The sequence below is a fragment of the Amblyraja radiata genome, chromosome 15 (assembly GCF_010909765.2).
Source record: "Amblyraja radiata isolate CabotCenter1 chromosome 15, sAmbRad1.1.pri, whole genome shotgun sequence".
Classification (NCBI taxonomy): Eukaryota; Metazoa; Chordata; class Chondrichthyes; order Rajiformes; family Rajidae; genus Amblyraja; species Amblyraja radiata.
Window position 1 is genome coordinate 31,826,890 of NC_045970.1, and position 19,467 is coordinate 31,846,356.

Genomic DNA, 19,467 nt, shown 5'->3' on the forward strand with positions numbered 1-19,467 from the left:
TCTGAAGAGATACTCTTCAAAAGCAAAGCCTCCTCATCTCAGTCAGAACAATATCATGTTAACTTGTGATTTCTCCCTTTGGCTCTAAAGGAAACGTTCTAAAGATCTAGCCTACAAACTTGCTTAAACAAGATCATCTCTTGTTCCTCCAAACCCCAGAAAACATAGGGTAAATTTATTTAACCTTTCCTCATCCAAGAATTACACTAGCACTGGATCCTTCAGAATTCAAAATTGTGCACAACTCTCCAAATATGAGCCCAGCACAATGATGCAATTATCATAAGATTCTTAAGTGATCGGAACAGAATGAGGCCATTTGGCCCATCAATTCTACTCCGCCATTCAATCATAGCCGATCTATTTCTCCCTCCTAATCCCATTCTCCTGCTTTCTTCCCATAACCTCTGACACCCATACTAATCAAGAATATATCTATCTCTGCTTTAAATATATCCATTGACTTGACCTTCATAGCCTTCTGTGGCAAATAATTCTACAGATTCACCATCCTGACTAAAGAAATTCCTCCTCATCTCCTTCCTAAAACAATGTCCTTTAATTCTGAGGCTATGACCTCTAGTCCTAGCCTCTCCCACTAGTGGAAACATCCTCTCCACATCCACTCTATCCAAGCCTTTCACCATTCTGTATGGATCAACGTGTCCCCCCACATTATTCTATACTCTAGCGAGTGTCCTTGTGGATAAAGGGATCAGGGGGTATGGTGAAAAGGCAGGTACAGGATACTGAGTTGGATGATCAGCCATGATCATATTGAATGGCGGTGCAGGCTCGAAGGGCCGAATGGCCTCCTCCTGAACCTATTTTCTATGTTTCTAAAACACCCCCTCTCCTGGCACTTTCCCTTGCAACCGCAGGAAATGCTACACTTGCCGCTTTACCTTCCCCCCTCGACTCCATCCAAGGACCCAAGCAGTCTTTCCAGGTGCGGCAGAGGTTCACCTGCACCTCCTCCAACTTCATCTATTGCATCCGCTGCTCTACATCGGTGAGACCAAGCGTAGGCTTGGCGATCGCTTCGCCCAATACCTCCGACTCGGTCCGCAATAACCAACCTGATCTCCCGGTGGCTCAGCACTTTAACTCCCCCTCCCATTCGGAATCTGACCTTTCTGTCCTGGGCCTCCTCCATGGCCAGAGTGAGGCCCACCGTAAATTGGAGGAGCAGCAACTCATATTTCGCTTGGGCAATTTACACCCCAGCGGTATGAACATTGACTTGGGCGATAGGGCTTTATACAGCACGGCCCGAGCTAACCTGAAGAGAGGCATCAGAGAGGCCAAATCAGACTACAGGAGGAAGATAGAGGACCACCTGGACAGCAACAACAGCAGGCAGGTGTGGCAGGGGATCCAGTACCTCACCAACTACAAGACCAACCTTGGAGCTGCTGAAGGTGACGCCTCGTTGGCAGAGGAGCTGAACCTCTTCTTTGCTCGCTTTGAAGTGGAGCCACCCGAGACAGCCACATCACACCACATGGTCCACAGCAGCCTAACCCTCAAGATAGAGGAGCATGAGGTGAGGCGCACGCTGCGGGCCATCAATCCAAGGAAGGCTACTGGACCCGACGGCGTCTCTGGACGCGTGCTGAAGGACTGCGCTGACCAGCTGGCTGGAGTCTGTACGAGGATTTTCAACCAGTCTCTGGCCCAGTCCACTGTTCCACCCTGTCTGAAGTCCGCAACCATAGTCCCCTTGCCCAAAAAACCCCACATTTCCAGCCTCAACGACTACCGGCCAGTCGCACTCACACCAGTGGTGATGAAGTGTTTTGAAAAACTGGTCCGGGGTCACATCACATCACTCCTGCCCCGAAGCTTTGACCCCCACCAGTTTGCGTACAGAGCGAATAGATCTACAGAGGACGCTGTAGCCACAGCTCTCCATGCTGCACTGTCCCACCTGGAGCAGCGGGGGAGCTACGTGCGGATGCTCTTTGTGGACTACAGCTCTGCCTTTAATACCATCCTTCCCCACAAACTGGTGGACAAACTGGGGGACTTGGGACTTCCACACTCCACCTGCATGTGGATAAATAGCTTCCTGTCGGGTCGCAGCCAGAGAGTCAGAGTGGGCCATCACACATCCACGGCCCTCAGCCTCAGTACCGGCTCTCCACAGGGCTGCGTGCTGAGCCCCCTGCTCTACACCATCTACACACATGACTGCATCCCCGCCCACCACAGAAACACCATTGTCAAATTTGCGGATGACACTACGGTGGTGGGACTCATCTCCGGGGGGGACGAGTACGCCTACCGGGATGAGGTGGAGCAGCTGACAGTGTGGTGTGGAGAAAATAACCTGCTCCTTAACACCTTAAAGACCAAGGAGATAATAATAGACTTCAGGAAGAATAAAACGGACATGGTACCATTAATTATCAAAGGGGACTGTGTGGAGAGGGTGGCGGATTTCCGCTTCCTGGGAATCCATATTGAGGAGGACCTGACGTGGAGCGTGAACACCTCTGCGCTGCTGAAAAAGGTCCAGCAGAGACTGCACTTCCTGAGGGTGCTCAGGAAGAATAACATCACTCAGAGACTGCTGCTGTCCTTTTATCGGTGCTCCATTGAGAGCCTCCTAACATACTGTGTTTCTCCAATATCAGGTAGTCCCTGCTTTCTCCATCTTTCCCTTCCCAGCTCTCCCACAGCCTACTGACTCCGCCTCTTCCTTTCTTCTATCTGCCCCCACCCCCACATCAGTCTGAAGAAGGGTCTCGACCCGAAACGTCGCCATTTCCTTTGCTCCATAGATGTTGCCTCACCCGCTGAGTTTCTCCAACATTGTCTACCTTAAATTTAGTTGCGTCTGGTTGGGCAACTATGGTAGGGTGAAGATTATTCCATGCTTTAATTGTGCGGGGGAACTCCATGGAGCCACCAGCATCTCTAATTGGGTGACGTTTCAGGTAGAGACCCTTCTTTAGACTCCCTCTGGTTTTAGTGTTTTTAGTTTAATTTAAAGAAAGAGTGCGGAAACAGGCCCTTCGGCCCACCGAGTCCACGCCGACCACCGATCACCTGTACACTAGTTCTATCCCACATATTAGCCACGCAAGTCAAGAATCAAATTTCTATTCTTCCACGTTCCAGTTAGAACAATGAAATCCTTACTTGCAGCAGCACAACAGAAAATGTAAACATAGTACTCTGTAAACAATGTTATAAACGAGAAAACAAAACAGTGTATATTCATATGTGTGCGTGTGTGCGCGTGTGTGATATACACACACATTCCCTCCTGGGATTAACACACACACACACACACAGCCTGTTGGCACGCAGCCACATTGAGGCCGTACACAGCGCCTCGACGGGCTTACGCAGCGTCTTGACGTCGTATGCAGCGACTTGACGGCGTAGCCTAGCGTTGTGCGATGACATCACCGTCCGGCGTGCCATTGCGTGATATAGTCACCGCCCGACGCCATGCGACGTCCAAATTCAGTCGGCCCGCCTACTGCCCAGCTGATTGGTGAGTATGATATCGGGACCAGCCCCGCACAACTCCATATGCCTCCGCGGTTTGAATTGGGACCGGCCCCACAAGGCCGTACGCCTCAAGCTAGACGCATGCAATCGCATGCTGGTGGGACAGGCCCTTAAGTCCTTTAAAAGAGCAGGGAGGGAGCGGGGGGGGAAGGAGACACTTTTAAGAAGCCAGACAACTTTTAATAAAGTTTAGCGGGCATTTAACATTAACGGTCCGTTTTCCTTGGTTCTGAAAACTCGTGCATACGTTTTTTTCCCCTCAATGAGCCAATTAAAATGCCCTCAGCAAAGGAGATTGCCTACGGCTACCTCGACTACCTATAACTACATGGCGACCCCACTACCACTGCACTAAGAGTTCAAAAGAAATATGCCAACCAAGTTCTACTCGCGGAAAATTTTTCAGCATGTTGAAAACATTTCCCTCGACCAAACATGCCGCGAGTAAGTGGGAACTTCTCTTGAGCATGAAGGAGAGTTACAGTGACCTCCTAGGACCAAGTATCGACCATGCTGTGAGTTTGTGGAGAGTGCAAACTCTTCTAAACTCGCAAATTAGGTCGCCGTAGTGGGACAGGCCCTTTACACTTACTTAGCAATGATAGTGAAGAAATATCTTCACGCCATGAATTTAAAAAAAAAAAAAAAAAAAATCTCTCTCACTCCTTTTCTCAAAGCAATCCTGGTGGAAGAGTTTGTCAGTTCACACAATTAGCAAAGGGAAAGGAGATCTTATCAAAAAACACATGAGCCACATTGCTGAGTCACTAATATGCTGCTGTGGATGAGGAATTACAGCAATTATAAGAGATTGGATAGGTCATGGCTTTTTCCACTTGATATCATTCAATTCAATTCAACTTTAATGTCATTGCACAAATACTAAGTATGGGTACAACGAAATGCAGTTTTGCGTCAGTCCGTAGTAGTAGTGCATATAGAAATTTAAAAAAAAAGAAGATACAGAATAATCAAAAATACAGAATAATTAAACAATGGGGACGGAGGGACCGGAGAAATCTATCGGCGGGACTCCGAGTTCAGCAATGTGATGGTATAATTGTAGAAGCTGTTCCTCATCCTACTGGTACGAGACCTGAGGCTCCTGTACCGCCTCCCTGATGGGAGGAGAGCAAACAGTCCATGGTTGGGGTGGGAGGGGTCTTTAATGATCTTCCCAGCCCGTCTCAGACACCGTTTTCGGTGGAGGGCATCCATGGCAGGGAGCGGGGCACCGATGATGTGCTGCGCGGTTTTCACCACCCATTGTAGTGCCTTCCTGTCCGCAACAGTGCAGCTGCTGTACCATACCGTGAAGCAGGTGGTCAGGATGCTCTTGATGGTACAGCGGTAGAAGTTGGTCAGGATCTGGGGGGACAGGTGGGCTTTCTTGAGCCTCCTCAGGAAGTAAAGGCGCTGCTGTGCCTTTTTGATCAGCTTGGAGGTGTTGAGGGACCAGGACAAATCCTCCGAGATATGTACCCCGAGGAATTTGTAGTTGGAGACGCGCTCCACCTCAGTCCCATTTATATGGATGGGGGTATGACTGCCTCCTCTGACCTTCCTGAAGTCGACAATAATTTCCTTCGTCTTCTTGGAGTTGAGGACGAGGTTATTGTTGGCACACCAGGTTGTCAGGTGCTGGACCTCCTCTCTGTAGGCTGACTCATCGTTGTCACTGATCAGTCCTACCACCGTGGTGTCGTCAGCAAACTTAATGATGGCGTTGGATCCGTACTTAGGGATGCAGTCGTGGGTGAAGAGGGAGTAGAGTAGAGGGCTGAGCACACAGCCCTGTGGCACGCCGGTGTTCAGTGTTATAGTGGAGGAGGTGAGGTTGTTGACCCTGACAGACTGTGGTCTGTTGGTGAGGAAATCCAGTGTCCAGTTGCAGAGGGAGGTGGATGCCAAGTCCGCTGAGTATGGCGATCAAGCTGGCGGGGATGACAGTATTAAAGGCAGAGCTGAAATCAATGAACAGCAACCTGATGTAGGAGTTGTTGTTGTCCAGGTGGGTTGGATTATTATCATGATTAATAAAAAGCAACTGATAGATAATGGGTCACATTCATAAAGACAGATTGCCTTCACTGATTGCCGAGATAAAAATCAACATCAGTCAACTATCAAAGCGGGTACAAGAACCCACAGTCCATTGTGACTTGGATTTACTTGTTTGTATACTGTATTGCAGCATGCATGGCATGAATGCAGTTAGCAAATGTGAGAAATAGCTCATCTACCTTTTGTAGTAATTTCTTGGGGGGGGTGGGGAAGAATAGGAGATGAGACAAAATAGAGATGAGACAAAAATTATACTATGTAAATGAAGAATGACGTTTCAATTTTAATCACATTTTGGATAAAGGCAAGAATATTGATAAAAACTGAAGCTATTTAGTTTACACTTTCAAAGGATCCAAGAACAAAAATGAAAATTAGACATTTCCCTGTGAAGTATCCTCTACCATTCAATATGATTGTGATTGATCCAATCAGCAGCTTCAACATCATCTTAGCACTCCTTTCCCATAACCAACTATTCTTCTACCTGCCAGACTGGAACCAGATTGGAACTGTATAAATAGGTGTAGAAAGAGCTTTAAACAAAATAGTGGGGGGGGGGGGGGGGGGGGGGGGGGGGGGGGGTGGTTGGAAATTGGAAGTATAAGAGTGTTAAAGGGAAAGAGTGCAGGAAATGTTACAGTTCTCCCAAATTAATGGGACGGAAAGTTCAAGGGGTAAGAGAGTAAGGTCGGGTAAAATCGGCACGTGTGTGCGAAGGGAGGCGAATACCAAATTAAAGGTGTTGTATTTGAATGCTCGTAGTATAAGAAACAAAGAGGATGAGCTTGTAGCACAGTTAGAGATTGGTAGGTATGATGGTATGAAAATTAAAGAGACATGGCTGCAATAGGATCGGAGCTGGGAGCTAAATATTCAGGGTTCTACGTCATATCGGAATGACACGAAGGTGGGCAGAGGAGGTAGGGTAGCTCAGTTGATTAGGAATGAAATTCAGTCCTTAGTGCGGGGTGACATAGGATCAGCAGATGTAGAGTCATTGCAGATAGAGCTGAGAAATTATACGAGTGAAAAGACCCCAATAGGAGTTATTTACAAGCCCCCCCAAACAGTAGCCATTTATAGGGTACAAGTTACATCAGGAAATAAAATTGGTATGTAAAAAAGGCAATGCTACAGTGATCATGGGAAAATCACTTTGGTACTGGACCCCAAGAAGGGGAATTTGTAGAGTGCCTCCGTGATGGATTCTTAGAGCAGCTTATAGTGGAGCCTACCTGGGAGAAGGGAATTTTGGATTTAGTGTCATGCAATGAACTGGATTTGATTAGTGAACTCGAGGTAAAGGAACCATTAGGACGTAGCAACCACAATATAAGTTTTAATCTGCAATTTGAGAGGGAGAAGGTGAAATGCGATGTGTCGGTATTGCAGCTGGGCAAAGGGGACGACAGAGGCATGAACTGCCAAAGTTGACTTGGAAGGGACCCTAGCAGGGATGACGGTAGAACAGCAATGGCAGGAATTTCTGGGAATAAACCGGAAGATGCAGGATCTTTTCATTCCAAAGAGGAAGAGGCGATCGTGGCTGACAAAGGAAGTCAAGGACAGTATAAAAGTAAAAGAGAAGGCATATAACATAGTAAAGATTAGTGGGAAGCTAGAGGATTGGGAAGCTTTTAAAGAACAGAGAGTAACTAAAAAGACAATACAGGGAGAAAAGATGAAATACGAAGGTAAGCTAGCCAATAATATAAAAGAGGATAGCAAGAGTTTCTTCAGTTATATAAAGAGCAAGAAAGAGGCGAGTGTGGACGTTGGACTGCTGGAGAATGATGCAGGAGAAATGATAATGGGGAATAAAGAAATGGCGGAGTTGAATAACTTTTTTGCACGAATCTTCACAGTGGAAGACACCAGCAATGTGCCTGAAATTCAGAAGAGTCAGGGGGTGGAAGTTAGTGGAGTGGTTATTACCAGGGAGAAGGTGCTTGGGAATCTGAAAGGGCTGAAGGTGGATAAGTCACCTGGACCAGATGGACTGCACCCTAGGGTTCTAAAAGAGGTGACTTTAGTGATTATGGAGGCATTGTCAGTGATATTTCAAGAATCACTACAGGAGAGGTCCCAGATGATTGGAAAATTGCCAATATTACCCCGCTGCACAAGAAGGGAGCAAAGCAAAATAGCGGGAACTATAGGCCAGTTAGTTTGACCGGTGGTTGGCAAGATTTTAGAGTCCATTATAAAGGATGTTACGGAGTACTTAGAAGTTCACGATAATATAGGCCAAAGTCAGCACGGCTTTGTGAAGGGGAGGTCTTGCTTGACAAATTTGTTGGAATTCTTTGAAGAAGTAAATAGCAGGACAGACAAAGGAGAGTCAGTAGATGTTGCTCATTTAAATTTTCAGAAAGCCTTTGATAAGGTGCCACACGTTAGGCTGCTTATGAAAATAAGAGCCCGTGGTATCAAAGAGCAGATACTAGCATGAATAACAAGTTGGCTGGATGGCAGAAGACAAAGAGTGACAATAAAGGGGGCTTTTTGAGGTTGGCTGCCGGTGAGTAGAGTAGTGCAATGCCACAAGGACCAGTGCTGGGGCCGCTACTCACCTTATATATTAATGATTTGGACGAGGGGATTAAAGGCTTTGGGGCGAAATTTGCAGATGATACAAAAATAATTGGAGGGGCAGGTAGTGTTGAGAAATCAGGGACTCTGCAGAAGGACTTGGACAGGTTGGGAGAATGGGCAGAGAAGTGGCAGATGGAATATAGTGTAGTAAAGTTTGGTGTCATGCATTTTGGTAGTAGGAATAAAGGCATAAACTATTTTCTAAATGGGATGAGAACCCAGAAATCGGAGGTGCAAAGGGACTTGGGAGTGCTGGTGCAGGATTCCCAAAAAGTTAATGTGCGTCAAATCGGTAGTAAAGAAAGCAAACTCAATGCTAGCATTTATTTCAAGAGGGGTTGTATACAAAAACAGGTATGTATGTTGAGGCTCTATAAGGCGCTGATAAATCTGCTTTTGGAATATTGTGAGCAATTTTGGGCACCATATCTGTGGAAGGATATGCTGGCTCTGTAGAGGGTCAAGAGGAGGTTTACAAGAATGATCCCAGGAAAGAGTAGGTTAACCTATGATGAGCGTTTGTCGGCACTGGGCCTGTACTCGCTGGAGTTTAATAAAATGAGGAGGGGGACCTCTTTGGAACATACAGAATGGTTAAAAGCTTGGATAGAGTGGATGAGGAGTTGATGTTTCCACTGGTGGAAGAGTCTTGGACTAGAGGTCATAACCTCAGAATTAAAGGACGTTCTTTTAGGAAGGAGATGAGAAAAAAAAATTGTCATAGGGTGGGGAATCTGTGGAATTATTTGCCACAGAAGGCTGTGGAAGCCAAGTCAGTGGATATTTTTAAAGCAGAGATAGATTCTTGATTAGTATTGGTGTCAGAGGTAATGGGGAGAAGGCAGGAGAATTGGATTGGGGGAGATAGATCAGCCATGATTGAATGGCAGAGTAGGCTTGATGGGCCAAATGCCTAATTCTACTCCTATTCCTTATGACCTTATGACATCTCTTTCAGCCCTGAGCATCCATAATAATAGCCTCAACAATTCTCTGGGATAGAGAATTCTAAAGAGGTACAATGCTCAGACACAAACTCTCATCTCAGAATTGAATTTGTTTCCTTATTCAAGGTCAGTCTCACCGTATCTATGCATCCTACCTGGTCAGTCACCGACTCTCAAGTCACAAATGAAACACCTCTCGTCTTCCAAACTCTAATGAATGTAAGCCACAACTACTCAATGCTTCCTCATATGATAACACCTCCTTTCTAGAAATCTTCAGAACGAATCTTCAATATCGACACCGTCAAGCACACCCTACCTAGGTATGTTGCGAAACCTACCTTCACAGCAGGGCTGCAGACCTGTCCCAGCCCGTGTGCGTGATTTTGGCACCGTTGAGAGGGGGGGCGGGTTTAAAACGCGATTTTCCCTAGGCTATTCAAATCGAGGTTGTTCAGCCTACTTAGTTGCTGATGAAAAATCGCTGGGAGGTTCATTCGCTGGAGCTCTTTTTAAACTGAATTGGTTAATTTAATTGTTATAGTAGGTTAAAAATTATCCTCTAAACCCGCGACCGCTGACAACGGGACGGATCTCATACAGGGGACAACGGAAGGTAGGTTGTTTATTTTTACATTAAAAAGGGCTTCTTAAGATCCCTTTATACAAAGTTTTATGTTGCGAGTAGCCCCATTAAATCCCGCAGTATTTTTCTGGGCATATGGGGTACAAATCTACCGCAATGGGAATGTTCCAAACCAGCACGTTTCACAGAGTTCCACAGGATCCCACTCGAAAGCTGATTTAAATGGCCATTAATTTTGCAGCAATTGAACACTAAATTCCTTCCATTTGGCCTATAAATTAATGTAAATGAGATTTAAAAATCATGTTTTATTGTGAATTCCTTGTGAATGTTATTTGGACACTTAGGCTATTTAAAAATGTTAATCTTTTCTTAAGAAATGGTTAGATGTTTAGATCTAGTAATTGAAGTTTGGAATTAGCTACAATTGGGTAACTGGCTAATTATATGCTTTAATTTCCGGTCATCCAAGTAAGATTGTTTCATATTTGTTTCAGAATGCTTCAATCTATAATAACTGAAAGTTTCTTTCAGTTCTCTTAATTTTAAAGAAAGTTATAGCCATTTCACTGTCCTCGATCACAGCTTTTGTGTTAAGTCAATGGAAAATCAATAGGGAACAAGATGCTAATTTCCGAGTATGAAAATGGCCATAACATTTTTAATACTGAAGATATGAAAGTGAATTAAGTGTCAAATTAAACTTATTTTTGTGCATTATCTGATGGGATAAATTGCAGCTTTGATTTTTTAAATCTCAAAATGTTGTAACATTGCTACCCTACCCAAAAGAGTTGTCCAAAACTGCAACAATACTCCAGCAGCTTTCAAAAGCCTTTCCAGCTGTAGTAAATTTACACTCCACCTCATTTGGAATAAAGATCATTCAATTTTCATTCTAATTACTTGCTGTACTTTTACCGAGTAAGTGTAAATTAAAAAAACATTGCATGAAGCAGATTTCTAGGAGCAGCTTAACACTTTTCCAGTTTCACAAAAAATGCCAGAGACTCTGCCAAAATTATAATGCTGAATGGAACAGTTTATACTTGCCTCTGACAAGACAAGCAATGCCATTTACTGTAATTAATGTTCAATTCAAGACGCGCCAGTTACATGTTTGAAAGAAAATGTCATTCAGTGGGAGAATGCAGATTTTCTTAGATTGCTGGTGAAGCTTTTCTATTCTGAAAGTCACGAGTTGATATTTCACTTGATTAAACTGCCTTGTTATTAGCAAGCTAACACTACACTGTCACTCGCAGCTATATGAAAGTAACATTACAGGCACAAGAACAGGCATCTGAAGAAAAACTAAAGGCATTAATAATGCTTTAAAAAATATATATCGTCTGCTTTCAGCATTATTTCCCACCAAGCTCAAAAAGAGCAGATAAATCCAAGTTATTCAAGCAGAATTAAGCTGGCATTTGGGAGTTCTGGAGTCTGTAACTGATTAACTTAGTGGAACATTAGCATTGGGTGGGCGGTGCGACTCAAGTCGCAGCGGCCTCTGCAGTCCGTCTGTCTTTTATTTTTTGTCTCGTTTGAATGTAGTTTATAGTGTTTTTATTTTTTAAACTGGGTATGTGTGTGGGGGGGCGGGGGGTGGGTGGGTACTTTTAAAATATTTTCCCTGTACGGAGAACCCGGCCTTTTCTCTGTCGGGTCTCCGTTGTTGTTGGGGCCTAGCACCGTGGGCGGCCTCCAACCGGAACGACCTGGGGCTCCAGTCGCGGAGCCTGCGGACTTACTTACCATCGCGGAGCTGGCCGAGTTCGGAGCGTGGAGAGCTGTGGTGGCGCGCTGCTGCGGCCCGACCCCGGAGATTCGGAGGCTCCAGCCGCAGGTGGACAGTAACACCGGGAGCCCGCGGGTCCCTGGTGGGAGACCGCTTTTCGGGGCTTCCGCAACGGCGTCTTCTCCCGCCCGAGTTGCGGGGTTGAAAATTACCTGGAGCAGGGCCTTACATCGCCCGGCGCGGCTTTAAATGGCCGCGGGACTTGCTAGTGCCCGCCGGGGGCTCCAACACCAAGACCCGGAGCGCGGCCTTGCATCGCCCGGCGCGGCTTTAATGGCTGCGGGACTTACTTACCATCGCCCGCCGGGGGCTTTGACTCTGACATCGGGAGTAGAATGAGGAGTGCAGGGGAGAGATAAGACTTTGCCTTCCATCACAGTGAGGAGGAGATTCACTGTGATGGATGTTTGTGTAAATTGTGTTGTGTCTTGGTTCTTTTTCTTGTGTGTATGACTGCAGAAACCAAATTTCGTTTGAACCTCAATGAGGTTCAAATGACAACAAATAAACCTTTTAATTAATTAAATATCTGGATAGAAGACAGCACAATATGATTCTAGAGTTATATAATAAAGACAATCTATTACCATTATATATTTAATGTCAAAAGTCTAGACGCACAGGTACTCACCATGTAAATGAATAGAGGCACAATGCTCTGTAGAGCTCCCATGTATTGGCTGAGTGCGGCATTAAACCTCTCAATGTAAGCATCTGGACAGCTGACCTGCAAAGAAAATTTAGGAAAGCATTAAAGGAATATGCATGTCTAAGAAATATACCAATGTACAGCAATAAACAAACCTTGTATTTGACAGCACTATGAATGTTTGATGTTGCACAAAAATTGCTGTAATACGTGTTCTAACTTTGTTTAAAAATAACCAAAAACGTGGGGCAAAATAGTGAATGTAATCCTAAAACAATTCCTCGTCAATATACTGTGATCTGTCCATAATTAGTTCTCCACTTCCAATATATTTGAGCAAAATTAGACGATTTGGCCCATCGAGTGTGCGCCACCATTCAATCACAGCGATTTCATACCTTTTTCCTGTCTCATTTTCATTTTTTTTCTTTATTGCTAACATTGTATATTTGCCAATCTTGAGTGAAACAATTAATCTAATTCCAAGTGCAACGGTCAATTTAGCAATCGGTATCCTCACTGGGAAGGCACAGATAGGAAGTGCAGGTCAGAGAATTAGAGTGTTTCAGCACTCTCCCTGCCTACATTCAGAATAACGAATGAATGGTTCAAATCATGCTTCCTGTGGGAACCACCAGCATTGAACCGCTCCATCTTAAATCAATGGCGTCAGTGGTGGGATTCATCAGCTTTCCACCAGGGAAATTACTCTGATCCAAAATAGACAAACCGGTCTTTGGAATGAAAACCCTACCATTTGGATGGAGATCCTCATTGTATTTTAACATTGTAAATCAATTCTTAGTGTGACTTGATCTTTAATTACTTTAATTACAGCAATTTTAATATATTTTTAATATCTCCAAATATCCTGAATTTGACACAAAGGGAAGGCTCTGTACCTAGTTTTGCCACCTGACAGTGCGTCAGGGAACTGTATACCTAGAGGCCAACTCTCCACTGTGGCTTTACTGAACACAGAATACAAAAGTCTGTTTGTGTGGATAGGTGGTATAATGAGTGACAAGCCAGATCTAGCATGATTAGGCTCAATAGGTAAAAAGGCAGGCTGGTTATACTTAGTATTTGAGGAAAAACACAACTTAGAATCCTTGTGAACACTAGGTAGCACAGAGTTTTTATATTTGTTAGAACTGAGGAAAATACTAATTAATGAAGAGGAAAGAAAGGTAACAAGGAGGGTAGAATGCAAGGAATGCAAAATATGCTGCTTAGTTCCTGTGCTAGTTTATCTACCTGATTGTTTACATACACAAAAATATTTGCTGCAGTAGTGCTAAGGTATGTTAAAATTTAGTAATACTGCCTTAAATATATTGTATTCTGCCCTAGATTCCAATTGGAATATGAGCAATAATCCATTGCATTTGCTACTCTCCAGAATGATCCAGTTGTTTGTCAGATCCATTAAATATACAGCTATAGGGAAGTGTTGAAGGCAGTTCATTGCATCAGCTGAGATTTTGAGCATTTACTATGCAGGGAAATCAGTGACATGAATCTTTCTGCTCACCGATTTAACAGTTCATGTAAATCAGCAACTATTCCCAAAGCAGTCTACAAAAAGACATCCTGATTTCAAAAGGAAAGATGTTTCTTCTGCCAATAGCAAAATCAGTAAATGTGAGATCGTATAGCATTTTAATATAATCAGAAAATACCCATAAGGAAACTGAAAAATATGCATACCAATGCAATTACCAGTTTCAGAACCTAAAGCAACAGTTGCCAAAAACAGGTCTGTTCTCATTGCCGACTTGGAATGTGCCAAAATTAGACATGTTTTAATAACTAAGGTTTCACAGGTCACATGTACCAATTATGATACAGTGATATGCGAATTACAATACAAAAAAGCAACAAGACATACAACTACATAAAAGTTAACATAAACATCCACCACAGCGGATTCCCCATATTCCTCACTGCGACGGAAGGGAAAAAAAGTCCAATCTTCTTCCTCTTTATTCTACCGCCGTCGGGGCGGTCGAAGCCCGTGCATCGGGGTGGTCGAAGCCCGCTCGTCGGGGCGGTCTAAACTCCCGCGGCTTGGAGATCCCGAAGTTGGTCTCTGACCAGAGACCGTGGGCTCCGTGATGTTAAGTCCGCAAGCACCCACGGTTAATCTCCGAGGTCGACCCCTGGCAGAGATCGCGAGCTCCACGATGGTAAGTCCGCAGGCGACCGCGGTGGAGCTCAAAATGGATCTCCAGCAAAGGAGGGCAACTTCTCGATGTTAGGCCGCAGTGCGGACGGAGATACGATATGGAAAAAAAGAGAAGAGAAAAAAAGGAAAAAAAGGGGAGGGGGAAAAAAAGAGAGAAAAAAAAGAAGAAAAAAGAAATTAAACAAATCGCATCTTAGTCGAGGTAAGAGATGAGAAAAGGTTTCCCCCAACCCCACATAAAACAAGCTAAAAACATACATTAAACAGATACAATTAAAACACAAAGAAGGAAAGGGCAGGCAGCGTCCTGTATGGGGGTAAGGATGCCCAGCCTGCAGCTGTCTGTTTTTTCACATCTTTTTTTTATTTTTAGTGAGTTGAGTGTTTTATTTTTGGAGCTCTAGTCTTTTTTATGTGGGGGGGGGGGGGGGGGGGGAACTGCTTTTCAGGGTCCCTACCTGGTCGGAGATGCGGCTTTCCTCCGAGCAGCACCTTCGACCCGTCCTCGCGGCCTACCAGCGGGCCTGGAGCGGCGTTTACTGAGGGGACCGGCCAGAACCTCGGCTTCGGCGGCGGCACAGCGCTGGAGCGCCATCGCGGAGGGGGCAATGCCTTGCCCGGGTCGCCGTGCTGGATACAGGTCGCCGTATGCTAAGGCCGCCGATAAAAAACATCGCGGAGCTGCGGAGCAGCCAGCCGCTGGCGGCGGCGCTGACTTTAACACCCGGAGCCTGGGATCTCTCGCCGAGATCACCAGTGGTGGAGCTCCATCCAGCTCGGCCTGTTGGCTTCGGCAGCCGCGGCCTCCGGTAAGGAAGCAGCCGTTCCAGGTTTCCCAAGCCGCTGTGAGGATTCTCCCGATGCCGGAGCACCATCATCCGGCGAGAAGGGCCTGGAACATCGGGCCTCCGTAAAGGCGACTGCGGAGGCCTCAATAGGCCCGACTATGGTTGGACATGGGGATGGGGACTGGACTTTGTGCCTTCCCTCACAGTGGGAACCATTGTGGGGGGGATGTTTTTTATGTTTAAATGTCTTTATTATTATTGTGTTGTATTCTTTTTTATGTGCTGCAATGGCAATCTGCATTTCACTACACCAATTGGTGTATGTGACTAATAAAGAACCTTTGAGACTGTTGGTGAGGCTATGAACCCTATACATAAGATCTGATAGGGAAATGGGTTGAACTCATTGGATCCGAAGCAAGGGCAATGTCAAACTTTCCAGCTTTGTTCAGTTCTTTAAACATATTGATTTCCCAGTCCTTCTTAAAGCTTTTGCATGATAACAGTGAATAACAAATGGAATAATCAGAGCGCTTCGAAAAAACAAAACATTTCCTCTCCACAAGAGCTAGTGCTCTGGCAAATCTTCAAAGCACAGGAATTTATTTTGAAATCTTCTGCCACAAAACTATACAATACTCAATGATCTCAAGCGGATAACGTGACCCATTCATTTCAAGCATTCCTCCTTGTATTCTTAACATTCCTTATTAAAACAAAAAGCTTCTTAAATGCAAAGCTTAACATTTCATTGAACCTATACTGGTTATGAATATGACCAGTAACAACACTATTTGCTGTACTTCTTCCCACAACTTCCCTCTAAGCTTGCTGAAATCTAAAACAGCAGTTCATAGATATTAACGATGTGGAAAAGTTTCCCAATGTAATGCTCTGTGCTCAATACGGCTGACATGCAAACATTTCAAATTGATTCATCTGCTTTAATTTTTATATTATAATTTTCTTCCAGAAACCCTTTTGACGGTGTCATGATATTTACATTTATAAATTCAAATCTTTGTGATAGACAAATAGTTTGCGATTTTCATTAATGGCAATAATTTCCATAATTGCCCAGTAAGAGTTACACGTGGCGAGCTATGTATAAACACTGCTGTCATTTCTACATGGTGAAACAAAAATGTATAAAAATGACCTTTATTAAAATCTAACAATGTGCACTTTAACCACATGTGATTTTTTTCGATTACAAATCTCAAATTGTGGAGTACCGAGGCAAATAAATAAATGATGGGTCTTTGTCCCAAACATTATGGAGTGCAGTGTAGGTTCAAAGAAATGTTAAGCCGTCTCTCTTTTAAAGAGGCTTTTTAAAAACAAGGAACATTAGTAATGAGGAATGCCTGGATTGTTTTTTATCAACATTAACCATTCAAAAGTGTGATCTCTTGCACAGTACTTTAACCTCCAGTTATCCAAGCATGGAGACAATAAAAGATGGCCACCTTGTCCAAACACCCAATAGATAACTTATCCAAGAAATTGCAATGAAAAATTTCTGAAGGTGTCCAGAAGTTATATAGCAGATTTAATTAGACTATATTCAATTAATTTCATTGCTCCATTTCGGGACAGATGACAATAAACCACACTTGACTCTCTTGGACTAGCTGGTTTTCTCTGGTGTTTGAAATAAAAAACTGAAAAATGCTGGAAGCACTCAGTGGTTCAGGCATCAGCAGAGAAATTTTCAGATCAAAGACTCTTCGGAGCTGATGTAGCCTGACCCGATGCTTCCAGCAAATTCCACTTTTATTTCAGATTTTCAATATCTGTGGGGGGTTTTTATTTCCCTTCACTCTCCCGAGTTTGAATAATCTCATTTAGGTTATAAGCATGACTGGACAGCACCATTCCAACAATCCAATGGTGCTTCATCAGATCTGTGCTGTCTCCATTTGCCCATGCATCAATAAGCAGCATCATAATGCTGACTTATAGAAGCAATTGCTGACAAGCTATCACAGATATGTCCGGATGGGTCTCACACAAAAGTTAATTCAATATTTCCCATTGGATCCATTCAATCGCATTTCGCCAAGTAGTCTCTCAGAACTGCAGAATGCAAATTATATAGTAGCCTAGTGGGACCCGTTGCACTTGCTAGGGCTGCCAGGACTCAGTGTCCTGGGTTTGCAACATTGTAGCGGGCAAGGGTACAATCCCATTGTGATGTTATAGCTGTAACTGCCAGTGCATTTTTCTCAAAGTGGGATTTTGTAAAGTTGAAAATGTGAATAACTTGTAAAATATAACATAAATCTGAACAAAACTTGATAAAAAAAACATCACAAGACAATTGCGAGTAAGAAATTGGGGGAGGGGGGGTGTGTGTGTGTGTGTGTGTGTGTGTGTGTGTGTGTGTGTGTGTGTGTGTGTGTGTGTGTGTGTGTGTGTGTGTGTGTGTGTGTGTGTGTGTGTGTGTGTGTGTGTGTGTGTGTGTGTGTGTGTGTGTGTGTGTGTGTGTGTGTGTGTGTGTGTGTGTGTTGTGTGGTTTAGACGTGCTGTTCTCAATATATTTGCGGTGGTAGTTGCACCTATCAACGTGTATATGGATAACTCTCCCTTGTGCCCTTTTAAAGATGGATTTTGCTTATTATAGGGTAAAATATCCTAAAATATTTCTCATTTCAGTGAAATATCTACCACGGTATACAAACTTCTAAAATTAAAATATCACATGGGCTGAGAATCGCTAATTTGCCCAAAAATGAATAACATGATAGTTTCAGTAAGCACCATTTGTCTAGTATGCCAAACAAACTCACCTTCTTTACAAGGTTCTACTAATCCAAACTTAAATTAAGCCCTTAAAACCCTTTTGTGACAAACTAATCTAACTCAGCAAAATTTAAAAGCAACCAGGCACTTTCTAGTTTCTTTCTTCACTGAAAGTTTATAAAACACTTTATTCTGAAGTATTCTATTGAACTGTACATTATGTTCAAATTGTGAAGCTACAAAAGCTCATGTATATGACAAACAGTACATACTGGAACACAGACTGATTCATCTGACGCAAGAAAGCCTTCACCACTATTCAGTACCATTTAATATCAATATTTTCATGACAGTAGCACAAATTCATTGCCACTCAACAATGAATGGAAATCTACTTATCTTCTGACAGGTGACAACACAAGAGCGACACCGACTTGCTTTAAACAAGGCAAATCCATCTAACAATTTTAAGTAATCTACTGGATTCTATAACTACAGATTTGACGTTAAGAAGAGATTGGATAGGCCGAGGTTATTCTTACTGGAATATAGGAAGCCTGGGGGTGGACTTGTAGATTTTTAAAGTTATGAGGGATGTTCATATGATAGTTTAAACAGACCAGAGCAGCAGTCTAAAAATGGAGGGCACAGGTTAAAGGTGAGAGGCAGAAATTTTAAAAGGAGATCCAACCCCCCCCCCCCCCCCCCCCCCACACACACACACACACAGGTTGGTGAATATCAGGAATGAGCTGCCAAGAGGTAGTGGAGGCAATCTACTACACAACACACTATTTACGTCAACGTGAAGCTTCATTGACTTTGCATTGACGCAAATTATTTACACTTTAACACTTGTGAAAAACAAGTGTTAGCTAGTCATATGCTTTTTGGCTTTAGAGCCCATACTGTACAACCAATTTACAGTGAATTAAAGTTTAAATACTTAAAGGAAAAATGAAAATATCATTAAGTGCTTTTTACACAATATAAAGGAATGACCTAGCGACATGACACTGATTATTTAAAAAAATATTCTGCAGAAAGTTTCCATGATATTGTTTTCGTCTATCTTTCTTTATCATTGCTTTCACACACAATGGATGCCAGGATAATTAGTCAGTCAAAGAGCAAAACAGCATGTAAATAGCCCACCTTGTCTAAAGTTGACAAATAGGCTAGTCTCATTTGCATGAAATTGGCACATATCCCTCCAAATCCATCCTATCCATGAATCTATCCAAATGGTTTTTGAAAGTCATCATTGTATCTGCTCCTGTGGTTTCCTCTGGCAGCTCACTTCATATAGTCTACCTTATAGAGTGAAAAGGTTGTTCAAGTTACCTCTTAAATCTCTCTTCTTCCACCTCAAGTCTACGCACTCTAGTTTTAGAATCCTCCACCCCGGGAAAAAATTGATGCTCACCTTATCCATGTCCCTCATAATCTTGGATACTTCAAAGTCACTCCTCTGCCTCCTACGCTGAAAGAAAAGAGCTCCAGTCTATCCAGCTTCTCCCTATACCTCAAGACCTCAGATAACATACTGGCAAATCTTTTCTGCACCCTTCCCAAC

At 43.7% G+C, this 19,467-nt stretch overlaps 1 protein-coding gene across 2 annotated transcripts in view; it reads right to left on the bottom strand.

Annotated features, from left to right (window-relative positions):
- The window catches only part of cacul1 (CDK2 associated cullin domain 1), a 74,922-nt gene that overhangs the window by 38,182 nt on the left and 17,273 nt on the right, over positions 1-19,467 (bottom strand). For both annotated transcript variants that reach the window (XM_033033969.1, XM_033033970.1), the window contains exon 5: positions 12,153-12,248. In XM_033033969.1, the coding sequence (XP_032889860.1) occupies positions 12,153-12,248 (96 nt within the window). The remainder of the gene's footprint in view (positions 1-12,152; positions 12,249-19,467) is intronic.